We start from the raw sequence: 11,176 nt of genomic DNA on the forward strand, positions 1-11,176 counted from the left end.
TGGCCTTTCACAGCTGATCCATATGCTGTTCACTGAAGCCTCATCAGAAATGGTCTGAAAACCATTGGCAATCAGCGGCAACAGGTCTCATGGAGTGCTACATTTTTGGTTCACGTTTTTGGTTCAAAAATTGGAGGTCAGGAGTTCTGTCAGTGTAGTAAAAACATTCCTGGATAGGAAAATACACAGTGATGAGTCATTTACAAATGTTTCAGTTAATCGCTGCACCTATTTCCTATTTTCCTAGTAAAACATAAAGAAATTAAGAGCGACTGGTACTTGCCAGAATAGCTGTGGTCTGCCTGGGCTAGGACACAGGACCTCTGGGTGTGTACTATGGTGCTTGGCGCTAAGACACTGGCATTCCTTCAGATCCTGTGTGTTGCAGGGTGGGGTCGCCACGAATCACGCTTGATTGGACTAGAATCTGGGGAGTTCAGAGACCTGCCCGATGCTTTGTGCTCTTTGTCATGTTCACTGAGCCGGTTCTCAGCATTTTTTTTTTTTTTTTTGCAGTCTGGAAGGTGCACTCACCTCCACCCATGGCAGCAATGCTGATTTTGGAAATGTGTGAAAGTATCAGCCATGTGATTTCCGGACCCAGTGTTTTCCAGCAGAACAAAGCTGCAACGCTAACCTGGTCGCTCACATTTTTTTGTTTGCTTTTTGGTTGATTGTTTTGCTTTTTTTTTACCTTCCATTCGATGCAACACTCACAATAAAACCTGATAAAATTAATATATGTGTAAGAATAAGTTTTATTGTCACCTGCAATACAAATTATATGATCTATTTGGAGATTATTGTATTTATTATTGAAATAGTTTCATACTAAATTTCAGTGAGATTTCATATTAAGACCAAACACCAGAGTTAGCTGGCCAATAATATAGTGGTATCTGTATTTCACATTTTCACTGTTTCTCCCTGTTAGGACTGACACCGGGGTTTTAAGAAAGATGCTCAAACACCTCATCAGGTGTAGTCAATCAGCAATTAACAAAGGCACCACCTGAAAACTAACTCACTTCCACGGCAGTAGGAATAGCGGTTGCAGAGGGGTGTAACACTCACACAGGCTGGCTTCATCGTACAAGCTCTGATGCAATACAATGAAAGAGAATCATATACCGTGTTTTCATTGGTTAAGCCTTCGGTCAGTCACGCATGAGTGGGTGGGATTTGTGACTTTCACCCAATCACATCATTTGCGCACTACATCGCCCGTGTGACGGTCACAAACATGGCGTTGCGGGAGCTATCGTCGCTGGAGAAATACCTGGGACAAAAAAAGGCAAACAAGTACAGTACACAGGGGAATAAAAAGGTGATGTGACGGTTCTTTACTGTGTCATCTACTGTTGGCGTTAAAATCGCCATTTTATTTGAAAGGAGGCTTCTGAGCTGTTGTAACCGGGACACGTAGCTATAGCAGGGGGTGCTAACAGGCTAAGCATGTGTCGGAAATAAAGCTGTCCCTGCAGTGCGTCTGCATCGGGCTGAGGTTCTCCGATACCCCAGCATTTCCATGCAGAGAGATATGTTTGCCAGCTGTCTTATTGCGATAGGTCAGCATAGTGGATATCGTGGAGCTTTCATGGATGTGGCCCCACGCTTTGCGCGTGGCCGTCCATTGAAACTAACGAGGGGAGGAGTTCAGCTGTCGGGGCCGTGGGATGGACAGAGCAGCTGTACAATAGTAGTAAAGTACTGCCATTCTGCTTAATATCATACAGGGTAAAAGGGAGAGTAAAGGCACATGAGAGATTGTGATGATAGTTTCTTATACCCAACACATTTTTTAAAAATGCATTTAGCCTGCAAAATAAAGTGCTTGAAATATCATTTTATATTCTTATAGTATATGTTCAGGGTGAGACGCATGGAGTCTCAAATCATCATCTCTTCTTCACACATTTTTGCTTCCTGCTGCAAACGTTTATACTGTTTTTATTGTATTTTTAAATCCCCGTTTTTAATATTCAATGAGCTTATTTGTTTATTGGTTTGACTGGAAGGATGTTTTCAAATGGAGTTGCTGGATATTTGAATTTCTCCTTGAGGAGCCATCTGTCTATCTGTGTGTCCAAAACACCAGTAAATCATATTTTTGCAGAAACGGAGATCGCAGTTTGCCCCCTTTGCAGATAACTGCTTCAGTTTCACTGCCTTCCTCACTCTGGCTTACTGGAATTAACTGGTTTAAAAGGATCAAATGACCACAGTGGGTGTCTGCAGACTTTATGTAGCATTAATCACCTAACAAGCCACTGTTAAAGAAGTAATAATAATAAGTAATAGTAGTAATAAACTTCTTAACATCATCAAAGCAAGACAGCTACACATTGATAATCACCGTGCAAATGAGGTCCAGACAGTTTAATGAAATGCATACATTTATTTAAGTTTTGCTGTCATTGGAAATGAAATGTGTTATTTAAAAAGACAGCAAGTGTTGGCGTCTGCATTGAAATGATTGTGTGTAACTACCACTCACTGTCGCTCCTCACCCTGCAGGTACCTGTGCTACAGAATAATAATGGTCCTCCGCTGGTGGGGTTGGTGACCATCGCCTGTCACCTGGCGAAAGAGGCCAAGCGCCCAGAGCTGCTGGGTGACACTGCAGAGAGCAGAGCGGTGGTGCAGCAGTGGCTCGAGTACCGAGTGACGAAGCTCGACAGCTGCACAAAGGAAGACATCAAGACCGTCCTGAAGGTAAAAGAGCTGATTTTCAAGGAAATCTTTGAAATCCTTTCCTTTTCAATGAAACTGCATTTCTGGACTTCAAATTATACTTAAAATTTAGTTACTAATATCCCAGATTTTAATCCAGATGTTTCTAAACATGCTCAGAATCAAGTTTTTTTTCTCTTTGTGCTGGTCAGTGCTTAAAATCATTCTCTATCTTTGAGAGTTTCTTTGTCACTTTCTTACACGTTCACTTCCTCTGACCACCAGTTATGTCAAATGTGTGTGTTTGTTTGCCCTGTTAAGGCACAAGCGACAGGAATACAGACTGATGTATGGCCCTTCAGTGACATGGCCCCACGCGACAGAGCAAAATACTCTAATGTGCCTGACGCCAGTCAGCGTGAAACGGATCGTCAGCCGCTGGTCTGCTGGACGCCGGGCGCCTCTTGGCACCGTCCTGTCAGCATGAAGTGTCCGTGCGTTTGTGTATGTGCGCGCGCACTTCTCAGCGTGACACGCTGTTGTGGCATGGCTGAGAAGTCATGCTGTGCGGCAGCATGTTATCTGGACAGGCCTCTTAAATATTTTAATGGTGCCACTTACAGAAGGAAGTCGCCCTGAGCAGCTCGGCGCTGGTGCCCGGTGGCCCCCCTGTCCTGTCCTGCTGCTTTAGCTGCGTCCTTAACGCTCTTCTTTCAAGCACACCAGTCATCTCCCATTAAATTATCCTCAGACAAAAGTGTCATCTGGAGGAGTTTTTAAATTTTCTCACCCCAGGATGCAAATAAGACATTTGTAGTTTCACAAGCTGAGACTTGTTTCTGAAGTAAACATCTTGTCACTCATGTAATATGATGAGGAACAGGTCAGTGCAGGTTGGCCCTGAACCCAAAGACAGCTGAGTGCTGGCGAAAGTCTGTCACTCCACCTTAAACAAATCAGGCTAGTATTAAAAACTTCCTGCTGCCTCTTGGTTTGACTATTACCTTTTGTTACCATGCAAATGGTCTAGTATACAAATGATTACATCTGGTAAGTACTTTGTCTTTAGTGAGCAGAGCACAATCATTCTGTTTTTGACGAATCTTTGTAAACAATCAATGTAAACATCAGAAAATCCTTTGTAATGTGTTCAGATGGTACAATTTAAAGTACAAGGTCTCTGACCCAGTGTCAGCCAGGATAGGCTTCAGCGATCGTCGCGATACACCTGTTACCTGCCCTTACTTGCCGTGAACAGCTGGTTAACGCCGAGCGTATCGCCGCTGAGACGTCTGATCAAACGCGCTTTGAATTACCGTAAATACGTGACCGTTTGTCCTATCAGGAAAGTTCAAACGGTTTCTGAAAGCTGTGAAATTGCGCTTCACAACCAACATAGGGTTATTATGGTAATTGTTGCTGCAAGTCTGCGAATGGCGGTACTTTGGAAGTTCACGGGCCCGCCGGCGAGCCCGTGGTAAATAAAGGGTTAAGAAAAATGGGTGAACAGAGTACTGAGCGAGGTGTCGACAGCTACGGTCGCCTGAAGGCCGGAGGAAAGTCGTGTAAACTGGAGGTCACTGCATCTGAATCCAAGCAACAATAAAAAAAAATGTCTCTGGAGTGTCATCAGGTAATAGTGTCATGTCTGTATGGAGAAATGTTTGTACATAAGTAATAAAGTAAATGTATTCTTCATTATTGTAGTGACATAGGATCCTTTTTTAATTAAGTTTTTGCAGTGCTGTAATTGCTGCTACTGAGTTCAAGAGTACTGTGTTTTTGGGGGGGGGTTGAATGCAATAACATTAATGCACACTTAAGGTGGGGGCAGGTAGAAATGAACCCAGGTTTGAGCTCCATGTGCAGGGTGCAGGGTAGCAGGAGAGCTGCCTCTCCTCTGATGCTCGACTGGGCTTCAGCCTGATGGCTGTAGGCTAAAGAAAAGCAAGGATCTGACTGTGGAAGAGCAGGAAGTCTGCAGTCTTCATGCCTTGTTTGGCATCACCCACACTTCCCGCACAATAACTCCATTTGCCCCCAAGATGCTCTGTGTGTGTTTGGAGTTTTCCCTTCCCTTCGCACAATGTACAAGTGCTAAAGATGGTCCCTTCCCCAGGGACCAGCACTTCCATGCACGACTTTGCATGCGCAGACACAGACTGAGGAGTACACAAAATGCTGCCCAAGTTTAAGACGGCTTCATTAGATTTGCAAGCGAGAGTTGTAGTCATTTGTTAGCGGAGTAAACAAATAGCCCGTTTTGTACGGCATCTGTGCTAAATCGCCAGTCATGGGGAGAGATGACATACCCCCTCAGGTTACATATCATTCCTATCCACATAGCACAACACACAGACACACACGCAAGCCGTGAACCAGACTCATGTACCTCACGCACCCACAGATATATAGGTTAATGAACCTGCTGCTGTGCCCTCTTTAAGGCTGTAGTGTCCATCAAGACAGCAACATTTCATACTCCAGCATCTCTTTTCTTAGGGATGCTTCATTAGTGATTCATATAATGTGTCCATCTGTCACATTAAGACAATTGTGTTTGCATTGAAATACTTACCATAATGCATAAATTATCATAAGAAATGACCTAATTTGCATACCGCGTTATGTTTTGAAATTTCCTCTTTTAGGAGCTCAACCTCTACCTGCAAGACAAGGTCTATCTGGCTGGGAACCAGTTCACCTTAGCTGATGTTTTTATGTACTATGGAATCCATCCACTCATAGTAAGTCACCTGTTTCAGGCTCCCTGCACCCTCTGATGTCACACTCAGACGCCATGTTTCTACACATTTGTCAACTTAATGTGTTCTGGAAGCTTCACATTAACTTCCAGTCTTTACGATGTGCTTCTAGGACACATTTGAATATTTTGAAACAACTAAACCTTTTAGAAAGTTTTAGATATCTTTAGTTATTCAGAGTTGCTGGGATGCACTCTCAGTGGCAACTTTCATTCACGTAATGTGTCTAATTACATTCTTATAACCATTTGCCAAGGACTCCATCCAGCTTTTCTCTCCTTATCAATGTACACTTCGGTCAAACCTCAACTTTAATAAGCAATTTGTCATTGCACACAACACACAATTAGACCAGTCACATGGCCAAAGGGCACCGAGGACAAGCTGGCAATGAGCACACGGATTATAAACAGATTCTCACTTCTCTTCACATAAATAAAGTGATGTGGCATAAACTGATGTCTTTACCCTCAGACCAGGGACAAGTGAGTTTGCTACGCCTTACAGGATAAAAACAAGTGAGTTCAGAGATGGGGAAAGGCAGAATGAGATGGAGGGAGGGGGAGATCACATGTTCAGAGATGTCAGTTTTTGTGGCGGAGATGGAAGGCCCCCCACCCCACCCCCCCGCCACCAGGCAGAGGAGCATCACTTTGGTTTGCAATCAGTGTGGTTTTTAACCTCAGGGACAGGAGGTCAGCTGGTCTGACCCTTAACCACAGCCTGTGCTGATGTTCAATTCATGGAAACCAGCATTAAACCTGACTGATGCTGGAATGGTTGGAGGCTGGATTTTGGGAATTTCCATATTCCACTTAATTAAAAAAACTGCACGCCTAATTTTCCCAGGACAGTTCAGTGAACTCTAGTTTTCCACCTGCGTTGTGCAGCAAGGAAAACTTATTTACATTTGTCACAAACCTGTCAGCAAATGAAGGATCGTAAACCAGGTTATTAGTATTTCCCACAGAGTTTATATTCTTTCATGCTGTTTCCATCATAACGCTACAGAAATCGGTTGTATTTTGTAAATAATTTGTTTCAGGTTGTGATGTCGGTTCAGTTGTGACTAAAGAGTCAAATACATATTTTATATCACATATATCAGTAAGAACACATCAACAGTATATTTTTTAAAAAGGTCTAGATCAGGGGTGCCCAAACTCGGCCCGTGGGCCGCTCAGGCCACGCCCCCTTCTGGTCCGTGAATTCATGTAAAAAAATAACATACAATGTGGCCCTTTAAGTTACTTTTTTGACATTTCGCTTAACCCCCTTAATTGGAGGGGAAGGCGAAATGTCAAAAAAGTAACATAAAGGGCCACATTGTATGTTATTTTTGACATCAATTCTTGGACCGGAAGTAGGGGGCGTGGCCTGTGCGGCCCGCGGGCTGAGTTTGGGCACCCCTGGTCTAGATAGAATAGGAAAAAGATCTAATGTTTCACCCAAAATAAGAGAAAGCTGTACTTGACTGTATTTCAGCAGGAAGGCAAACTTGTGTGATTGAGAATCTATTTTGCGAACAGGTAAATACTCAGCAGCATTTACCTGTTCGAGCACAGGGAAACACACTGCTTTACACGCCTGACGGTCATAGTTGATTGTTGCTTTTGTTTGAGTCTGTTCATTGTTTTTTTTAGGAAACTCGTAGATATTCTGTCCTTTTCATTATGTGAAACATTAAAAACAGTATTTTTTGCAGCTGGTCTGAACTGTGTAAAGTGGATTTGTGGTGTCAGCTCATCTCGCTTTGACAGAGCTGTTTATTCGTCTCTTTCCCAGGTGGACTTGGCCATCCAGGACAGGGAGCAGTATGTGAATGTTACTCGTTGGTTCGACCACATCCAGCACTACCCCGGCGTCCGACACCACCTCCCTCCAGTAGTTGTGCTCAGGAACAGAATTTACACCGGCAGACTCCACTGAGACCCGGCCGCCACCCCCAGCTCAGCCGGGCTCACTCATCACTGTCCTGCTGTTCTTTGGGCTAAACCTGGGCAGCTCATGTCCTACGCAGACTGTGTCACATCCCCATCATAACCTCCGTACTGTCACACTGATCTGCTGCTTTCCGGATCGTTACTCTCGCCTTCATGTTTTCTTCTAGTCACAAACCTGGACTCAGGTCTTTGGTTATCTGGGTAGAGAATAAAAAGGAAAAACGTTTTAGTGTGCTAGGTACTATTAAGGGAATAATTGTATTAAAAATGTAATTCAGCTCGCATTCTTTCACACAAGGTTACCATTTTTAATAAATATATTGCCTGATTGAGTAGGATTTTTGTTTTAGCAAAGGGTTAGGGAGGAAAGAAAGAAGGGCGTCTGTCACTATAGCCCGTTAGTGATCGAGTAAGGCTAACACTATACGGAGTCCGGCACCTTAATGCTTCTTCAGTGATAAAGATGATCTGTGTTTTTGACTTTGGGAAGTCTTGCAGGGTTCTGCGGGTTACAGTAAAGTGCTGCTAGCTTGGCAAAAAGGTGTTTCTATTTATGAATGATTCTTTGTTTAATCTGAGCCTTGAACATGTGATGAGTATTACAGTTTCAAAGAAGATTTAAGATGTTACTTAACTGGAAGCACGTTGTGTCCTTGGGGAAATGCAGCTTCCTCCATCCGACCTCGGTGCTCTCACTCATAGTTTGTTCCAGTTTATGATGCTGCATGTTCCACAGTATTACCTTTTTCCTGTCCCATAGTAGCTGATACTATTTAGTTAGGATTTAGTTTTTCACATGCGTTGAACGGACAGTTTAGTTTCTGTGTGTTTGTGTGCGTGTTTTTTGTTCTTTTCCTGATTACATCCCCGCTCCGTGTTCCACTTCCTCACCACCAGCTGTGTGGGCAGCAGTGAGCAGTTGAGCGTCAGCCCCAGAGTCAGAGATCAGAGTGAGGCTCCAATCAGTCCCACTACCACCACTGTTGATGCTGCAGGCCAGAGAGAGGGCAGCGGGCTCACCAGCTGCCACACAGATCCAGCCAGCCAAGGCCAGAACCCAGGCCCCTGGGCGACAGTCAGCCACTGTGTGTCATTTCAACCCTCACGCTCCCATGGGGCTACTGAAGAGAGAAGGACGAAGGGAGGCAGAGAGTGAGCGAGGGAGGAAGGCAGAGAGGCCACACAGAGAAAAAGAGCACCCAGGGGCAGAGGGATCTTTTTGTGACATGTGAACAATAATCAGTGCCTCCGAAAGCCTTACTGCTGCTGACTGGCTGTTTGCTGTTAGCACCATTTACAGGCCAAACCACGGCGCTGTCGGCCTAACCTGTGTATTTACCATCATGAAGGTATGATAAATGTGGAATCACTGAAGGAGAACGAGGTAGGGTTAGCGGAGTAACTCATTAGAACGTCACCGTTTTCATTGATTCCTATTATAACCTGTTTACACTTAAACCTTTCATGATGGGACTGACAACTTCATGTAATATTCAGTATCTTAACCACTCTCTATTTAAATGTTGACATTTCAGTCATGTTTTTTTAATTCCCTCATGCCTGCATGTCCCACACATCACCTGTTGCTTAAAGCTCAGTGGTTTGTCATCCGGTGTAACCACAACGCTCACCCTGTGCCAATAAATCAGCGGGATCCGCAGCTCATGACCCCTGACTTCTTACCGAGTGTCTCCGTTTTCTCCATGAATTTGTTTTGCACAGCCAGAAGACAGAGCTGTTGTTCGCTGGAGTTCTGTAAGACTGCGTGCTGTGTGTTTGCGGCAAGTGTTATAAAAGTAGATGTGAAGGATATAAACAGCTTGCAGTCATCTGAGTGAGCCTTGTGACTAGTTGGAGCATTTTTATGGTGCTCTCTAGCATTAAAGAAGCCCTTGTCCTCCCGGTTATGTTAACTTTAGATCGGAATGCAGTCTCAAATGTGCAGCATCGACTCACTTCTGAGGTATTAAAAATAAATAATAAAAAAAACTGGTGCCTTCTGAAGCTGCAGCTGTAAATCTGAAATGATGTCTGTGATGTTCCCATAGTCGCAAACTTTGCAACGGTAAAATAGTTTTATTGTTGAAAGAGAGATAAAGGAAACACCTTCGCTTTTGAAGGGATCATTTATTACCACAGAGTACAGTTAGGCACCGAGGCTCCGGGTTTATCGCCTGCAAATGTAACACACAGAAACTGGGGAGCGATGAGTGGGCGCACCTGTGGAGCCTACAGGTGGCTGAACCCAAATTGTGAGACGAGCGTTTGCGTTTTGCTTTGAAAGCTCACAACAGAAACTTGTTGGACGAGTACGATTCACACTAACACTTGCTCACTGGCAGCTGGCACACACACGTTTAGCTGTTTGACCATTAAATTTAACAGAGACACACCAGCTGTAGTTAACGCGCTGAATAAACAGCATTGTTTACACAGAAATGTATAAATCAAATTTACAAAAAAAAAACAGGACATGTAACGAGTTAACGTTGATGTTAGTTGAATGCATGAAAGTGATTTTCCCACTTTATTTCAATTTATCCCAGGATATATTTTTTAAAGTGCTTACTTGATGCGACGCTGCTGATGAGTCAGTCGTTTTAAAACCATGCTGCTTTTTTTTCCCGCGCTCTTTGCCGATGCTGTCGGCAGAATCTCAAAACGCTCTCGCGGTGAGGTCTCTGTCGGGTTCCGCTGATCAAACCTGAGTGAGGAGGCCACAGCGGGTACACAGGACACAAGCACCAATTAGGGACGACCTTCATGCTGACTTCTGAAGGCGAAAGAGGGAACGCGCTGCAGGGGTGGCCCTCCACTGTGGCCCCAGATTGAATAGCTTTCTACTATACCAACTCTCCCCCCTGACTCCCCTGCAGGTTAATAATGGTGAAATATAATTTGCTTCCTTGAGAGGGATGGGTCAGAGATCAATAAGGTAGGGTAATCATCAGAATATATACATGACTTCATCTTTTGCCAGGGAATGGGCCTGTTACCCGACTCTTTCTAAAGTCAAGCGTAAAAGGACCGAGGGTAGAAAAATGTAACATGTTGGTTGGGTTACTATGAAACAGGTTTACAAGCTCACCTGAAAGGTGTGGTTCATCTATCCACACAGTTTCTGGTACTGACTCCAACAAATCAGACTTCAGCAGGATGCACTCAACAGTGATGTAATATATCCACACATGAAGCACAACCACAAAGTGAAAGTACAACCCCATCAATAACCATAATCCCAGTCATCTATAATTATTGCTAGATATGATATAAAGGCCAATTTATTGTATCATTAAACAGACTTCTGGCCTACCTCAGGAAATTACCTGAGTGCTTCAAAAATGAACACTGGAGGAAAGAAGGAGGACGAGAAATCACCTCGTTCACTGCGTCTGTGCCTTGAAATTCACGTCATAAGCTCATGACATGCAACTAAAGGTTGCATTTTAAAAGCTCAGGAGATGGTTTTGCGCAGGTATCTTGGGAGGACCTGTAAATGTGCAACAGCGACGTCTAAGACACTCGTTGCATGCCCCCTACCCAATGCTTTCTGCAACCTTCTGCTGTCCGGTTTTAAATAAAGCTGATGGTTCTCCATCCTCTCCAGGCTCCAGAAGCTGCAGTATTATATCATTCACGTGTCTCTGTTTTCACTTCATAATGAGGGGAGAGAGTCAAGCGTTTAGGTTTTACCTGTGTCACCTCATGCCTCATCTCCCCGACACCTTTGTCAGCTCAACTTTACCAGCTGTATTGGATGGACACCACACCCCCACCCGCCTTCCCCACTCCACC

The 11,176-nt window shown here is 44.1% G+C and overlaps 1 protein-coding gene across 2 annotated transcripts; it reads left to right on the plus strand.

Annotated features, from left to right (window-relative positions):
* The first annotated feature begins 1,219 nt into the window (after nucleotides 1–1,219).
* Nucleotides 1,220–9,056, plus strand: eef1e1 (eukaryotic translation elongation factor 1 epsilon 1). 2 transcript variants are annotated; one of them, XM_030757098.1, is made up of 4 exons: nucleotides 1,220–1,327; nucleotides 2,518–2,715; nucleotides 5,325–5,420; nucleotides 7,224–9,056. In XM_030757098.1, exons 1-4 carry the CDS (start codon nucleotides 1,244–1,246, stop codon nucleotides 7,365–7,367), a joined length of 522 nt encoding a protein of 173 aa, XP_030612958.1. In that variant the 5' UTR covers nucleotides 1,220–1,243; the 3' UTR covers nucleotides 7,368–9,056. The 2 variants fall into 2 exon arrangements, with proteins under 2 accessions (XP_030612958.1, XP_030612959.1); XM_030757099.1 differs by lacking the exon at nucleotides 5,325–5,420.
* The last annotated feature ends 2,120 nt before the right edge of the window (nucleotides 9,057–11,176 follow it).

The sequence above is a fragment of the Archocentrus centrarchus genome, chromosome 20 (genome assembly GCF_007364275.1).
Source record: "Archocentrus centrarchus isolate MPI-CPG fArcCen1 chromosome 20, fArcCen1, whole genome shotgun sequence".
Taxonomy (NCBI): domain Eukaryota; kingdom Metazoa; phylum Chordata; class Actinopteri; order Cichliformes; family Cichlidae; genus Archocentrus; species Archocentrus centrarchus.